General features: G+C 47.5%; 1 protein-coding gene across 6 annotated transcripts in view; it reads right to left on the bottom strand.

Moving 5' to 3' along the window:
* ABAT (4-aminobutyrate aminotransferase) overlaps positions 1-14,986 on the bottom strand; it is a 444,030-nt gene that overhangs the window by 61,127 nt on the left and 367,917 nt on the right. For all 6 annotated transcript variants that reach the window (XM_063934264.1, XM_063934261.1, XM_063934263.1 and 3 more), the window contains one exon: positions 14,108-14,245. In XM_063934264.1, the coding sequence (XP_063790334.1) occupies positions 14,108-14,245 (138 nt within the window). The remainder of the gene's footprint in view (positions 1-14,107; positions 14,246-14,986) is intronic.

Below are 14,986 nucleotides of genomic sequence, written 5' to 3'. Positions count from 1 at the left end.
TGGAATTATGTTCACGCCCTGTTTGCGGAGGAGAACCATCATCTCTGCCATCACCTTGGTGAAGATCCTTGGTGCTGTTGAGAGGCCAAACGGCAGCGCCTGGAACGGATAGTGATCGTCCATCAGCGCAAACCTGAGATAAGCTTGATGCAGCGCCCAAATTGGAATGTGGAGGTAAGCATCCTTGATGTCCAGGGACACCAGGAACTCCCCCTCCGACAGCCCTGAAATGACAGCACTCAGAGATTCCATCTTGAATTTGAACTACTTGAGATAAGGGTTCAAAGATTTTAAATTTAGAATAGGCCGTAACGAACCATCCGGTTTCGGTACCACAAAAAGGTTCGAATAATAACCCTTGTTCCGTTGCTGAAGAGGGACCTGAACAATGACCTCTGACACCACCAATTTCCTGATGGCCTCCAGAAGAATTGTCCTGTCCGCCAGCAGAGCTGGTAAGCCTGACTTGAAGAAACAGTGAGGCGGGGGCTCTTGAAACTCCAGTCTGTACCCACTGGACACTATATCCAGAACCAAGGGGTCCAGACCCGACGACACCCAGACGTGGATGAACTGCCTGAGTCTCGCCTCCACCTGATCCTCCTCCAGGCCTAGCCGTCCACCGTCATGCGGAGGACTTAGGGGTATCAGAAGGGGGCTTTTGGGCTTGGGAACCTGCGGGAGCAGGTTTCTTTCCTTTGGCACGACCACTTCTGAAGAAGGTGTTCGAAGGCTTGTTCTTTCTAGACCTCGCGGGCCGAAAGGACTGTGACGTGTTAGATGAAAAGGGCTTCTTCGAAGCCGGTGCAGCTGAGGGGAGAAAAGGAGACTTACCCGCGGTAGCTGTGGCAATCCACGCATCCAGCGCCTCCCCAAATAGAGCCTGACCTTTGTACGGAAGGCCTTCCACACACTTCCTGGATTCCGTGTCCGCAGACCAGTTGCGCAGCCAGAGACCTCTGTGAGCTGAGACTGACATGGAGGAGATCCCCGCAGCCATGGAACCCAGGTCCTTCATGAAATCCACCAGAAACCCTGCAGAATCCTGAATATTACACAAAAACAAATCATCAACTTTGTCCAGCGTAGACGATTCCTCCTGCAGAGTGATCGACCACCTGGCAATAGCTTTAGCAATCCAAGCACAGGCTATAGTAGGTCGCAATATAGCCCCCAAAGCCGTGTAAATGGATTTCAGCGTAGCATCCACCTTGCGATCTGCCGGGTCCTTTAACGTGGTAGATCCCGGGACCGGTAAAACTACCTGTTTGGACAGCCTGGATACAGAGGCGTCGACTATCGGCGGGGACTCCCACCTCTTCCTATCTTCCTCTGGGAAGGGAAAAGCCACCAACACCCTCTTGGGAATCTGGAATTTCTTTTCCGGAGTTTCCCATGCCTTTTCAAAGATAGCATTCAATTCTTTGGATGCCGGGAAGGTGAGGGTGGGCTTCTTATTATCTGTGAAGGACTCCTCCATCAGTTCCGCAGCTGTGTCTGAAATGTGTAAAACATCCCTAACAGCCTCAATCATCAACTGCACCCCTCTGGCAAGTGATGCCGTCCCCCGCAACACATCCCCGTCACCATCTGCAGCATCAGAGTCGGTGTCCGTGTCATCCTGCATAATTGCAAGCGCACGTTTATGAGAATGTACCGCCGGGGACCCCAAGGAGGCAGAATCAGACCATACCATCATAGAGGACTGAAGGACCTGAGTGGCGTGCTCAGTCCTAGCAACTCTATCAGAAATCTGGGAAATAGTCCCCCTCAGAGAGACTAACCATTCTGGCTCTCTAGCTGGGATCTGCGCGAAAACTGTGCAATCCTGATTACATGGTATGGAGTCCTCCTGGGAGGACAAATCCTCTGCAGCATATGACACATTGTCCCGAGACATGTTACCACACACACACACACACACACACACGGTATTATGTAAGCAGAGTTTCCCCCCCCCCCAAGAAAGGCAGAGAGACACTGAGATTGGAGCCAACCCACACACAGCGCTTTTTAGGCTCAGGGAGTCCCTTCCCAGCGCGGACTGTGTCCCTTAATAGGTGAAACAGCCTATTATGCAGCCTCCCCTCCCTTCTACAGCCCCCTGGTACCGTACAGACTGCTGGAGAAAGCTCTAGAGGGACCTGGATCCAGTGGATAGCGACTGCAGGCAGGAAAAATGGCGCTGAGCGCTGCTGGGTCCGCTCTGAGAAGCTCCGCCCCCTTCAATGGCGCCGGCTTCCCGCTCTCAAGAAGATTATACTGGCCTGGAGGATTTGGCTGACCTGGATCCGCGGACCCCGACATGCAGGAAACGACCAGTGCAGGGTCCAGAGCTGGCCCAGGGCGCTCCCACCCTTCCTGGAGCGCGGTTAAGACCGCGCTCCTAACCCTCTAGCCGACCTCTTCACACTGTTCCCCCACTTGCAAGGGGGGACAGTGACTCACTCGCCATCTTCAGTTCCTGAGGGGGTGGCGGCCGGCTGCCGGGGCGAGCGTTCCCCTGCGGCGGGGCGCGATCGGACCTGGAGCTAGTGCCCAGTCAGCGGGAGCAGTGGCTCAAGACCCCGCAGGGCGGACACTGCCCCCCCCCCCCCCCCCTCAGTCCCACGCTGCAGGGAGGCTGTCGCCAACAGCCTCCCTGTAAAAAAATAAAAAATAACTGAAAAGGAAGAAATAAACTCTTTTACTAAGAGAAATCTGTAGAGCTCCCCTAGCTGTGACCGGCTCCTCTGGGCACATTTTCTAAACTGAGACTGGTAGGAGGGGCATAGCGGGAGGAGCCAGCCCACACTATTAAACTCTTAAAGTGCCAATGGCTCCTGGTGGACCCGTCTATACCCCACTAATATGGACCCCAGCATCCTCTAGGACGTTAGAGAAATGAATGTTATTCAGGTTAATAATACCGTAGAATCAAAATTACCCCCAAATTCTGTGATTTTAGCTGTTTTTATGTTTTTTTCAAAAATCATCAAGATCCAGAACCAAACCAAAACCCGAAAGGGTAGTTTTGCAAAACCAATCCAGATCTAAAACACGAGCGGGTACCCAGATCCAACACCAAAACAGAGAACCCAAAAAGTGTCCGCCGCACATTTCTAATTTAATTACAAGGACATCACACTTGATATTTCCTTTTTGTTTCTCCCCCCCCCCCCCCCCCCCATTATTTATCTATAAAATTCATACAGTATCGTCTTAATGGGTCATTTATGCACTTTGCAGGTGTGTAGTAGTATGTACCCTACAAGTACACTATTCTCATTCTTGAACTAAAACAAATAAAAAATATATATATTTATCCAGCTACTGATGGAACACAGCAAGCAAGGCATAGATCGGCGGGGAACTGTGGGTTTTGAAGAAAAGAAACACAATGCAGTACTTTACTCTGCAACAGTTTGTGAACCACATTTAACGTGTTCATTCCTTTCTTTAAAATTCTTTATATTTTGTTTTAATTAATTATGGACTACTTTATCAACATTGCAATATTACTTTTTCATTTTACCATTATCACCAATGAAGATTGCATATAGGGTGATCACTTACTACATCACTCACAGTGTGGAACACCTTCACAGCTGATTTCACATATGTAATTATTTCTTTTTACCACTAATATTGATTTATTTTTCTCAATCCCTTTGTCTCGTTTTATATTTCCCAATCCCTTTATCTCATTAACATTTAATTACATAGTTGAATACACCGAAATGCGTTATCACCATCAGCTTCCATGCAACATTTTACAATATAGAAACACTTATGGCTACTTTTCAATCTAGAAAATATGTCCAACCATTCTCATGTGGTTCTACATTCATCAATCTTATACACTATTACAGATGCATTCTCATATATCATTGCAGCAGTCATGACTCTCAGTGCAAGGTCCCGTGAGACTCACTAGCATTGGGTGTCTTTTTTTTAAAAAAATGTGTCTTTTACTGGGCATACACGCTACAATTATCTGGCAGATCCACCTGATATTGGGGGATCGGACAGATAATTGCAGCACGTATACGGGTGAATGATACGGTAATATCGATCAATAGGTTGGACATGCTGGATCGTCCAGCATGTCCCTCCGATTCGATATTTTGTAAATTAAAAGTTGACATTGGGCAGTGTTTGCAGCTACTGCCCAAGCGACCGACATTTCTCTGCTCTGTAGGGGCGGGTTCTGACCTCTTTCCTACTTCTTCTTGCTGCTGTAAGCTGCTGGCTTCCTGTACAGCGGCTTCAGCAGTGAGGCTGGTCAGAAGAAGCCTAGGCAGGGAAGTCTGTTGCAGCTATACAGCGCTGTTATGTGAATTAGACTAGCGCTGTTATCAGAGGAGAATAGATGCTGTACCGGGCATATACGTTGTTCAAGACTTTAATCAAGCACAATTTTCATTTTCACTTAAAAGAATTCTAATCTTCTTATTTGCCAAAAATAATAATAATAAAGCACAATACTTATAACTACTACTAAGAAATCAGTAAATAAAGCACAATATTTTTTAACAAAGCACTTAACTATGCATATTATTATTTTCCAAGAAATGAACAATTCAATATTCATTTGCAAGAAATGGACATTCATATTATTATTTTTTTTTACAAATAATGTCCTTTATCAATTGATTTCTTAACAATTAAAATGAGCACAGTTAAGTGGTTTGTTAGCAAATAATGTGCTTTATTAACTGACTCCATGACAAATAATTGTAAGTGCTTTGGGAGCCCATTTATCAATAATCACATTCTTAGTGTGCCCAGAATCACATTGCTGTATGTGAGAGTATCGGCCAAATGTATCAAACAGCATACGAGGTACAGGGCTCTGAAAGGAGCCCATCCCTGCCATGTGATAGGAGTGAAATGACCGCATCAGTGTATCTTCACTCTTCTTTCGTGACTCCTGCGCATACGTTGTCTGCTGGGGAGCTCTCTCCCAGTGATATCTGCAAAGTGTAGCCCATAGGCTACAGCAGCACTACGCCATCTTCAGTTGAAGCTAGCTGCAGAGGCTAAACTCTGGAATGCTTAGCATTCTGCACCTTGGTAAATATCATGACAGAGCTTGGTAGATTTTATGGACATGAGATCTGTGGGTTGTGATGAAATATCTGTCAGTGGCCAAGATATTAGCACGTCAGAAAATTGGTCTGTCGTCCTGACAAATATCTTTATCTGACAGTGTATGCCCAGCATAAGTCGCAATGTGATGCACCAGGAGACTGTACTGATTAATGTAATGTGACAATTGTGTATCTGTGTGCGACTGAGTCTCTGAATCTGTATACGAAGTGCTGTGATGCAGCAGCTGTGGATTTTTTTCCACACATACCGTAGTTCCTCTGTGCTCCATATACAGCCTCCGTCACACACAGATATACAAGTGTCACATACCAAATTAACAAGCACAGTCTCCTGGTGCATCCTTGCCACATCACATCACATTGCGACTAAGATACATTTTCGGCAAAAAAAAAACCCGCCCAACATTAGCAGAATTGCACAGAACCTGGGGCGTGGCCTGGAAGCCGAGCTGGAAAGACGTGCCTGAGAATAGCTCCTGGCACCAGAGCTGTAAAACACCCAAACTGCCCTCTATTTGGCTCATATTCTGGCACACACAACCCCTGCTGCCTTAAATAACCCCCCCTGCATCTGCACGTCGAGTCCCGGAGCCGGAGGAGGCCTCCTGCCTCCTTGCGGGTTGGGGCCTAGGTGCCAAACACAAGCAGGGGGCTAAATTTTGGAGGAGACCCGGCCCGCGGTGGAAGCGGCGAGACCCAGCTATCAGCGCTGCAGCATCACCGGCGGTGTCTGTGAGTGCGGCGCCCCGTCAGCGCCCGGCGGAGAGTGAGACCGGGTGCAGGCGGCTGCCTGCACGGGGCCTCGTGGTTGCCGGGACGACCGTCGCGATCCGCCGGAGGCGGGCAGTGGGCATTTCCATCTTGCAGCAGACGGCGGCGGCGGCTCTCTCCACCTCTGCCGGAGCCGTCTGCAATATCAACCTCGCTACCCGGCGGTGCCCCTCACGGGGATCTGGAGGAGGCAGTCTCGCAGCTGGTGGCCATCTTGGATTGGGGAGCCCGGACACGGGTGCGGCCCTCGGCGGCCGGAGGTGAGAATAGGGGACCCTGTGAGTCGGCTGGACCGCAGGCAGGAGCCCCCCCCCCGGTGGATCCCTGTAGTGTGCCCCAAACTAACATCCCTGTCCTGCAGAATTGAAAGGAGATGCCCGGTGAACACGGAGCATATCGCCCGGCACTAGCTCTCTGCCCCCCATCACAGGTCCACTAGAACAGCCCAGCTCACCCGGGTATACAAATAAATAAGTCCAGGGGGGGCCCTCTGGCCCTATTTCTTAACCAGTGCAGAGTATATCACAGCAAGTATTGCTCACCACTTACTTTGCTCTGCTTCACCTATGATTTATGAGCCTAGAGCTCCACCTACTGGCAACTCTTATATCTGATCCCATCTGCAAGCTGAGTACTCTATCTCTCATAATGTGACCCATCGGAATATGCCCTGAGTCTCGGGATCTACTATGTCATAAAATAGAGGCTGCTCCGTCTCCCCCACCGGGACGTTCTCAAACACACTGATGCAGTGATTCTCTTTAACCCAGCATATACACACGCATGCTCAACATGTCTAAAGGCAACAAAAAGCAACAAGCGGCAGCGGCCACTCCGAGCCTGAAGAAATACGCATACTCAAACACCAAACCATCAGATCAAGAGACCACAACACAACTCGACGTCTCAGACTCGGAGGATTCCGACCATTCTCCTCTGACGCGAAAAGATCTCCACCTGCTTTTCTGCGAAATCAAAGAGACAAGGAGATCTGTACAAGCGGTACAGGCGGAGGTCCACACCGCTATTACCTCAATTAAAGCCGACATCTCAGACCTGGGGGACAGGACAGACCACTTGGAGTCAAAAATGGACGAAGTGGTCGCTTTCCAGCAGGGGGTGGAGGATGATGTCCATACCCTGAAACAAGAAATGCGCCTAATCCTGGAACACCAAGAGGACCAAGATAATCGGGCGCGCCGGAATAATCTTCGCATCAGGGGGATCCCTGAGGAAGTTGATATGTCATCCCTCCCCGGCTTCCTCAAGAAATTGTTTATCCATCTCTCGCCCTCAACACCGGAAGATCAATTTCTGCTGGATAGAGCTCACAGAGCTCTTCGCCCCCGCTCTCAAGACCAAGCACAACCCAGAGATGTTATCCTACGCTGCCACTACTATTCGGCTAAGGAGGACTTGCTGCGGGAGACTAGAAAGCTTCCCAAGCTAGATTTTCTAGGACATTCCCTACAAATATTTCAGGACATTGCTCCCAGTACGCTAATTAAAAGAAAGGAATTCCGGCCTATCACTATGGCTCTGCGGGATAAGGGCATTCGATATAGATGGGGATTCCCCTTCCGCATACTTGTGTGGCACCATAACCGCCTACATTCGGCTAGGGACCTAGCTGAAGCTAAAGACCTCCTACGCAACCTAGGTGTCACCCCGTCTCTGCCTATGCCCGAATCTCCGCAGAGGATAAATGTGGCTCCTCCCGCAGAGTCACCCGACACTCCGAGACGCTCTCTGAACCGCGACTGGACACGTGTTCCATCAACACGGAAAGCTGCCTCTGTTGGTCGCGTCCCTTGAGGACAGCCCGACCTAATTGTTATATTATTCCTCTGTTCTGCAATGCCTATTTGTATGTCTACCTCTCCCAGTTGTGGCTTTCCCCTACATCGGCCCCAACAGCGTCCCACCCCCCCCGCATCCAATACACCGCCATCTGGGTGCGTTAACCCAGATTGGCCACTGACATATTGTTGGTCAACTGAGGGGACGGTGGAGTTGGGGAGCAGCTATATACATATATATCTCTTCAATTATAGGCTCCCAGACTCGGGGCACTGAGCTGAGTGCCCGCCACTTTTGATGTGTCTGACTCGGCCAGGCCGCGTCCCCACAATTGGGTCTTATACCCTTGCCCGGTCGTTGCCACCTGGTGACCCCCTATGGTTTCCCCCTGACCGGCACGTATGGCCAGATGCTATCCTTTCTGGTCTCCAACCCCCCCCCTTTCCCTGTCTCTCCCAAGTTTTGTCCCCCCTGTTTATACCACTATCTTGGTATCTGTGTTTTTTCTTTTTTTCTGTCCGTCTATACATAAATACCAATCGGATACTGCATACACTTATATTGTTTTTTTCCTGGTTTTTCGTAGAGATGCGGTGTCTGGAGGGAGGCGATGAAGCGACTCGGGATCCGGTCGATCATGGCTCTTAAAATCTATTCGCACAACGTTAAAGGTTTGAATAGCCCCTACAAACGCACTAAACTATTCCTCTCCCTTAAACAGGCCAAGGGAGATTTAGTCTTCCTACAGGAGACGCATTTTAAGAAGTCCCTACACCCTGACTTAAAATCCAAAGCCTATCCTCTTACGTTCCATGCATGCGATGCCACACATAAGAAGAGAGGGGTTTCCATTCTGATAGCTGCTCACCTCACGTTTGAATTGCTGGACAGTCATGCAGATAAAGCAGGTAGATGGCTTATCCTAGTGGGGAAGCTAAACGATAGCCTATGTACCCTAATTAACATTTACGCCCCAAACCAAAACCAAGCTACATTCTTCGGGAGAATAAGTGCACAGCTGACTAGCCTCGGCCGGGGAGAAGTCATCATGGCTGGAGATTTTAATGAGGTACTAGATGCCTCCCTGGATAGGTCAGACCCTCCCCGCCCTCGGTCCTCCCACCATCCCCGTCCGACCTTGGCGTCCCTTGCTTTGCTAAACCTTTTGAAAACCCACCTGCTATTCGATTCATTTAGGGTATCTGAACCACTGACCAGAGACTACACCTTTTATTCCTCGGTACACAAAACCTACTCTAGAATAGACATGATCCTACTCAGCCGGGATATATCCTCAAAAATGAAATCTTCCGGCATTCTCCCTATGATATGGTCTGACCATTGCCCGATCACTGCCGAACTCCAATCTATTACCCCACGACCTCCCCCCGTTTCCTGGCGTCTGAATGACTCCATTCTACACAACCAAGAAGTCACCACTCAAATCAAAGATTGCCTGGCCGAATACTTCCTTCTCAACGACTCCCCAGAGATTTCCTCTACTACTCTCTGGGAAGCACATAAAGCTGTCCTTCGAGGCCATCTGATAAGCCAGACGGCTAGGTTTAAAAAATCCCAGAAGCTTAGTTTCCTCTCCCTCTCTACGAAACTCCAGGCCCTTGAGCGTCAGCATAAACTTTTCCCTACCCTGTCTAATCTAGAGCCCCTACTAGAGGCTAGGAACGCAATGTCACTATCTCTGTCGGAACGCACGGCGAAGACTCTTCAGAGGCTTAACCAGACCTTTTATGAGAAAGGCGACAAAGCCGACAAAATCCTGGCATCTCGCCTTAAAGCACAAAGATCCCGTAACAATATCTTAGCGGTAAATTCCGAATCTGGTGAACCCACATATGACCCAGGGGGTATAAATAGGGAATTTCGGGATTATTACACCAAGCTATATAACTTAAACCCTAAGACACCAAACCCCAACCCCCCCGATGCATTAATCTCAGAATTTCTCCGACGAGCAGACCTCCCCCAACTATCGGTCACTGACTCGGTAGCTCTGAATAGAGACATTACGGAGGAGGAAATAACGGCCGTCCTGAGAAACCTTAAATCCTCTAAGGCCCCTGGCCCGGATGGCTTTTCGGCCTCATATTACAAAAAATTTGCCCCCCTGTTGGTCCCCCATATGCGGGTACTATTTAACGCAGTCCTACACGGCGCCCCATTTCCAAGTACCATGCTGGAGGCCAGAGTAATAGTTATACATAAAGAGGGCAGAGACCCAAGAAATTGCGCTAACTATCGCCCCATATCCTTATTGAATCTGGATATTAAAATATATGCAAAGATCTTGGCCACCCGCCTCAACGGTGTGTTATCTGAACTGATACACTATGATCAGGTGGGATTTATCCCAGGACGCCAAGCAAGGGACAACACTAGAAAAGCGATCGACATTATCCACTTATTGAATAACAGGCAAACCCCATCTATTATCCTCTCCTTAGACGCTGAGAAGGCGTTCGATCGTATCTCTTGGCCGTTCCTCTTGCAGACGCTTCAGGCTTACGGGATATCGGAGGAATTTCTTACAGGGGTCTCAGCACTCTATTCCTCTCCAATAGCGAAAGTCCTTACTAATGGGATATTGTCCCCCTCCTTCCCATTGACCAATGGAACTAGACAGGGATGCCCTCTCTCCCCCCTGGTGTTTGCCATGGTCATCGAACCATTAGCTGCCATGATAAGGAAGTCCGGCAGTGTTCGGGGAGTGCAGATGGGCTCACAGGAGTCCAAGATCTCCCTCTTCGCCGACGACGTTCTACTATCTCTAACCCAACCGCAGTCTTCCCTTCCCGCCCTATACAAGATCATAGAGGAATATGGATCCCTCTCGGGATATAAAATAAACTATTCTAAATCGGAGGCCATGTTGCTCCATGTCCCTGGAGACCTCAGGCGCTCCCTACAGTCCTCTTATGACTTGCGTTGGCAGACTAAAAAGATCAAATACCTAGGAGTCTATATTACCTCCCACTACAACTCCCTATACTCTGAAAATTTTCCACAAATACTGAACAAGATCAAATCAGATTTGACAAGATGGAGGACCCACATCATATCCTGGCTGGGTAGGATAATTGCCCTCAAAATGACAGTTATGCCACAACTTCTATATCTTTTTCAGACCCTGCCTGTGAGGGTCCCGGAGGGGGTCCTCAGGGATGCCCAGGCCTCATTTGTGAAGTTTGTCTGGAACGACAAACCCCCACGGATTGCCTTTAATATACTTCGACTTCCTCGCTCTGAGGGAGGCCGAGGTTTTCCCGATATCAAACTCTACTACATGGCTAGCCATCTCAGTCAAATAGTGGCCTCATTTGCACCCCGTGGCTGTATCGCCTGGGTTGATCTTGCCGCAATTTCTATAGGGATGCGTTCACTGGCTTCGCTGTGGGGCCTGGGCAAACCACACCGGCTGGCTCTTAGGGACATCTCTCCTTCCCTTAAGTTCCACCTATCTACATGGCACAAATCTATTACGAAATACTGCTCATCTTCCCCACTATCCCCTCTTACACCCCTGTGGGACAACCCGGACTTTCCCGCCGGGATCCCCCCTCGTAAGTTTACATCCTGGTTTAATGCCCGGATCCTTGTGGTCCACGACCTATCCCTACAAGGCCAATGGATGTCATTAGATGATATCAAATCCAAATTCCCCTCAATGTCCCCTCCCTTCTTTGAATATTTTCAACTCCGCCACTTCCTCCTATCCCTGCCACAGGCCGACGCCCAGAGGGACCTTACACCCTTTGAGACTCTATGTCTTGCAAAACCCATAAGCAGAGGCCTAATCTCGCAAATATACACCCTGTTGGTTGAGACCACCTCTGGGCCGCAGACCCTTCATGAGCGGGAGTGGGAGAGGGACTTGGGCCCCCCCCCTGACGAAACCTGTTGGGAGGAGGTACGGGAGGGCATCGCTAAAAGTTCATTATCTACCCGACTCAAGGAGACATCCTATAAATTGTATTACCGGTGGTATTATACCCCAGATAAACTATCGCGGATGTTCCCTTCTGCCACCCCGGTATGCTGGAGGGGCTGCGGCCTAAGGGGCACTCTCCTTCATATTTGGTGGACATGCCCACGCATCGTCAACTACTGGAAGAGGGTGCTCGATATATTGAACTCGTTAGCAGGGCTTAAGCTTACACTAGACCCATGGATGTTTCTACTGGCCCGCCCGCATCCGGACCTTGACCCACTATTGAATAAATTATTTTCCCATATATTAGTAGCGGCTAAATCCTTGATAGCCAAAAACTGGAAAACCGCCGCCCCGCCCACGATTCCTGCTCTGAACAACCGCATATGGTTCGTGGCCAACATGGAAAAAATCACCTATTATCTGCATGACTGCCCCCACAAATTTGAATTAGTTTGGGGCCCATGGTTAACCGCACGGCCCCTCTCAATATAAGATTCAAACCTAGCCTCTGACCGTGTCTCATCGACTTCCGAGCGGGACGCGCCTGGACCCTTCCTCCGGACACCGCCACGCACTCTTAATACCTGAATGCCCCTGCATTACTACATATTATACAGGTATGCCTTTCCCATAAGTAGTGTTTATAACTATAGTGGTTAATCCAGCTGTTGTACCCCCACAACTACATAGAACGGACTTGTTATACCCTCTCTTCCCTTTTTTCTCTTCCTTTCCTCTCTCTCTGTTCCCCCTCTCCCCCCTCCCTCCACCTGTTGATGTTCCCATTCTCCCCTCTTATGCGCTCCTTATATGAGGAGAAATTTTGCTTAACTGCTTAACTATTCACAAAATAATTGAAAAACAGACACCTTGAAGACTGTTATGTACATTTTATTATGTCACTGTTTTTTTCTCTGTTTTTTTGGTTTTGTGCCATGTATTGTTGATCTCTCAGTCTATCTTGGTGTCAATAAAGAAAACTGTTTAAAAAAAAGAATTGCACAGAACCTGATGGCTCACTCACATCAGGCATCTCGGATTGAGGCTGGATGTATGAGGGATCATATTTATAGGCTATAGTGAATATTTTACTCTGAAAATCAGGACCAGGGATTCACTTTTCTAAAATGGGTGGGTCCGGAGGCTTTATGGGAGGTCTCATGTCATGTGGGGCAGTCAGAGGAGCATTATTATTATTATTATTATTATTATTATTATTATCCAGTCCATGATACAACTTCCTTCCAAGCCTTAAAGTTTTTTGTTTGTTTTTTAAAACACACATAGTAGTTTTTTTTCTTCTTTATTTCTCTCTGTTTTAGATATTACACAAAACCAGTGTTGCTTCGCTAATGGGTGCAGGTACAGGTCCTCCTGGTCGTGCCATCTTCCCGGAAATGTATTCAGAAAGATGGTGTCAGTGTGCCAGATCTATTGCACTCTTCTGCGCATGTGCCATCTTTCCAAATACAGCGTCAGAACGGTGCTGTCAGAAGCACCTACATGAATTATAGCCACTCATGTCAAAAGTGACACAATAGAATTTATAGCTTATCTACACATCACAGAAGTAATAATCATTGCAACTAATGACCACAGAGTTGTATTCCTATTCTAGGGCCAGATTAACAATGGGGTGCATGGGACTACAGCCTGTACAAGCATGATGATGACAGCTGCCTAGATGGACACATGGTCGGCCATAAATCATAAGTATTAAAGTTGTATTTCTATTTTCTCGACAAAATTATGTAATGTTTCAACTTATATGAATTTAGAGAGACATTGGAGCTTATAGTGTAGGGGGTGTAGATGCCCACGTGGCAAGGGCCACACCCACACAGCACTGGTCACAGATCACCCACTTCTCACAATAGTCCCTTGAACAATCTCAGCCCCAATACCATGTGGCCCTTAATTTGGCCCGGCTCCTATTAGCCACAAACAAGAAGTTGTAGTAGACCAAGAGGCAAATTTTGGTGGATTGGAGAAACATCCACTGGTCCAGTAAGCCTCTGAATCTTCTGTAGCACATTTATTGAAGGACATAATGATGTATCAACAGTGCAGACTGGTCATAGCATTGTAATGGTGGGGTTGTCTTTACTTCACACAGAGAGCAAAGTGGAATATATTATGAGAGCGGCAACTGAAAACAGAGAATGTGGACATTGTGTAGACCAGGCAGCATGGTGGCAAGTGACTGCCTAATCTGGCTGAGACTCCTAAGCCTGTAAAATCATGTAAAGTGAATGGGGTGCTCATGTGGAGGTACAGAGCCACCGCCACCACCATCACCACCATCATCCATTGCAGTACAGCAGCTCCTTCCCCTACCAACCAACACACTGCAAAACTCTACAGCTCTTGATTACATGATAGACCATAGTCTCTGCCAGATATACTGTCATGCGCACATTGATATGAAATACAGGCAGCATCTACTGTATCCATGCAGCAGTGTCTAAAAGGTTTATGCCGAGAACATTCTTACCTTTCTGGTGATGTCTCTAAGTTTCCTGAAGAAGTCATCGGAAGCATGATTGTCTCCTCCTTCTGACTGAATTGGCTCAACAACAATTCCGGCAACCGTCTTTTTCTTTTTCCTGTATTTTACAATTAAGTCCTCCACCTAGACATGAGCATATATATTCTGTATAAAGTATATTTACATAGAAATGCATCTAAGAAAGATCACGCAACGTGATATGACAATATAACCAATAGTATACTTCACAGAATCGGCAAAACTCAAACCAAATAATTTTTATGTTTTTAGGAGCTATGAACTATAGACCTATTCTAAAGAGGACGAGTGGAGGTGTGCACACAGCAACCAATCAGATTCTAGTCATCATTTTATAGAATGCACTAGATAAATTATAGGTAGAGTCTGGTTGGTTGCAATGGGCAACAACTTCATTACTCCTTTTTGGATGGTTTGAAAAATCTCCCCATTACTAGAGTTATGCGGGTTCGGAATTACTCAGTTCTAAACAACAAATTAGCGCAAGTTCAGATTTAACCAGCTTTTTCTTATAGGCTATCAAAAACACGTGACAGCTGGATAGCCAATAAGATGTTGTAATGAGATCCGAGTAAATCCGGGTAAATCTGACCCTGCACATCTCTACCCCTTACCATTATAATATGGGCACTATATATATTGCTATACATAATAATAAGTGCTCTCAATGATATAAATCGTATTTTATTGTCCCCACTGACAATCAGATATTATTGCTCTGTAAGGTAATTACAAAATAATATTGCCTTCCCCCCTTTATTATGTTAAAATAATATTACCATCTTAATATAATCATACACTAATTTGCCTCCCCTAAAATATTCTCAAAATTATGTTGCTGCAATA

Source organism: Pseudophryne corroboree, chromosome 7, assembly GCF_028390025.1.
Source record: "Pseudophryne corroboree isolate aPseCor3 chromosome 7, aPseCor3.hap2, whole genome shotgun sequence".
Taxonomy (NCBI): Eukaryota; Metazoa; Chordata; class Amphibia; order Anura; family Myobatrachidae; genus Pseudophryne; species Pseudophryne corroboree.
This window is presented reverse-complemented; position numbering and strand designations above follow the sequence as displayed.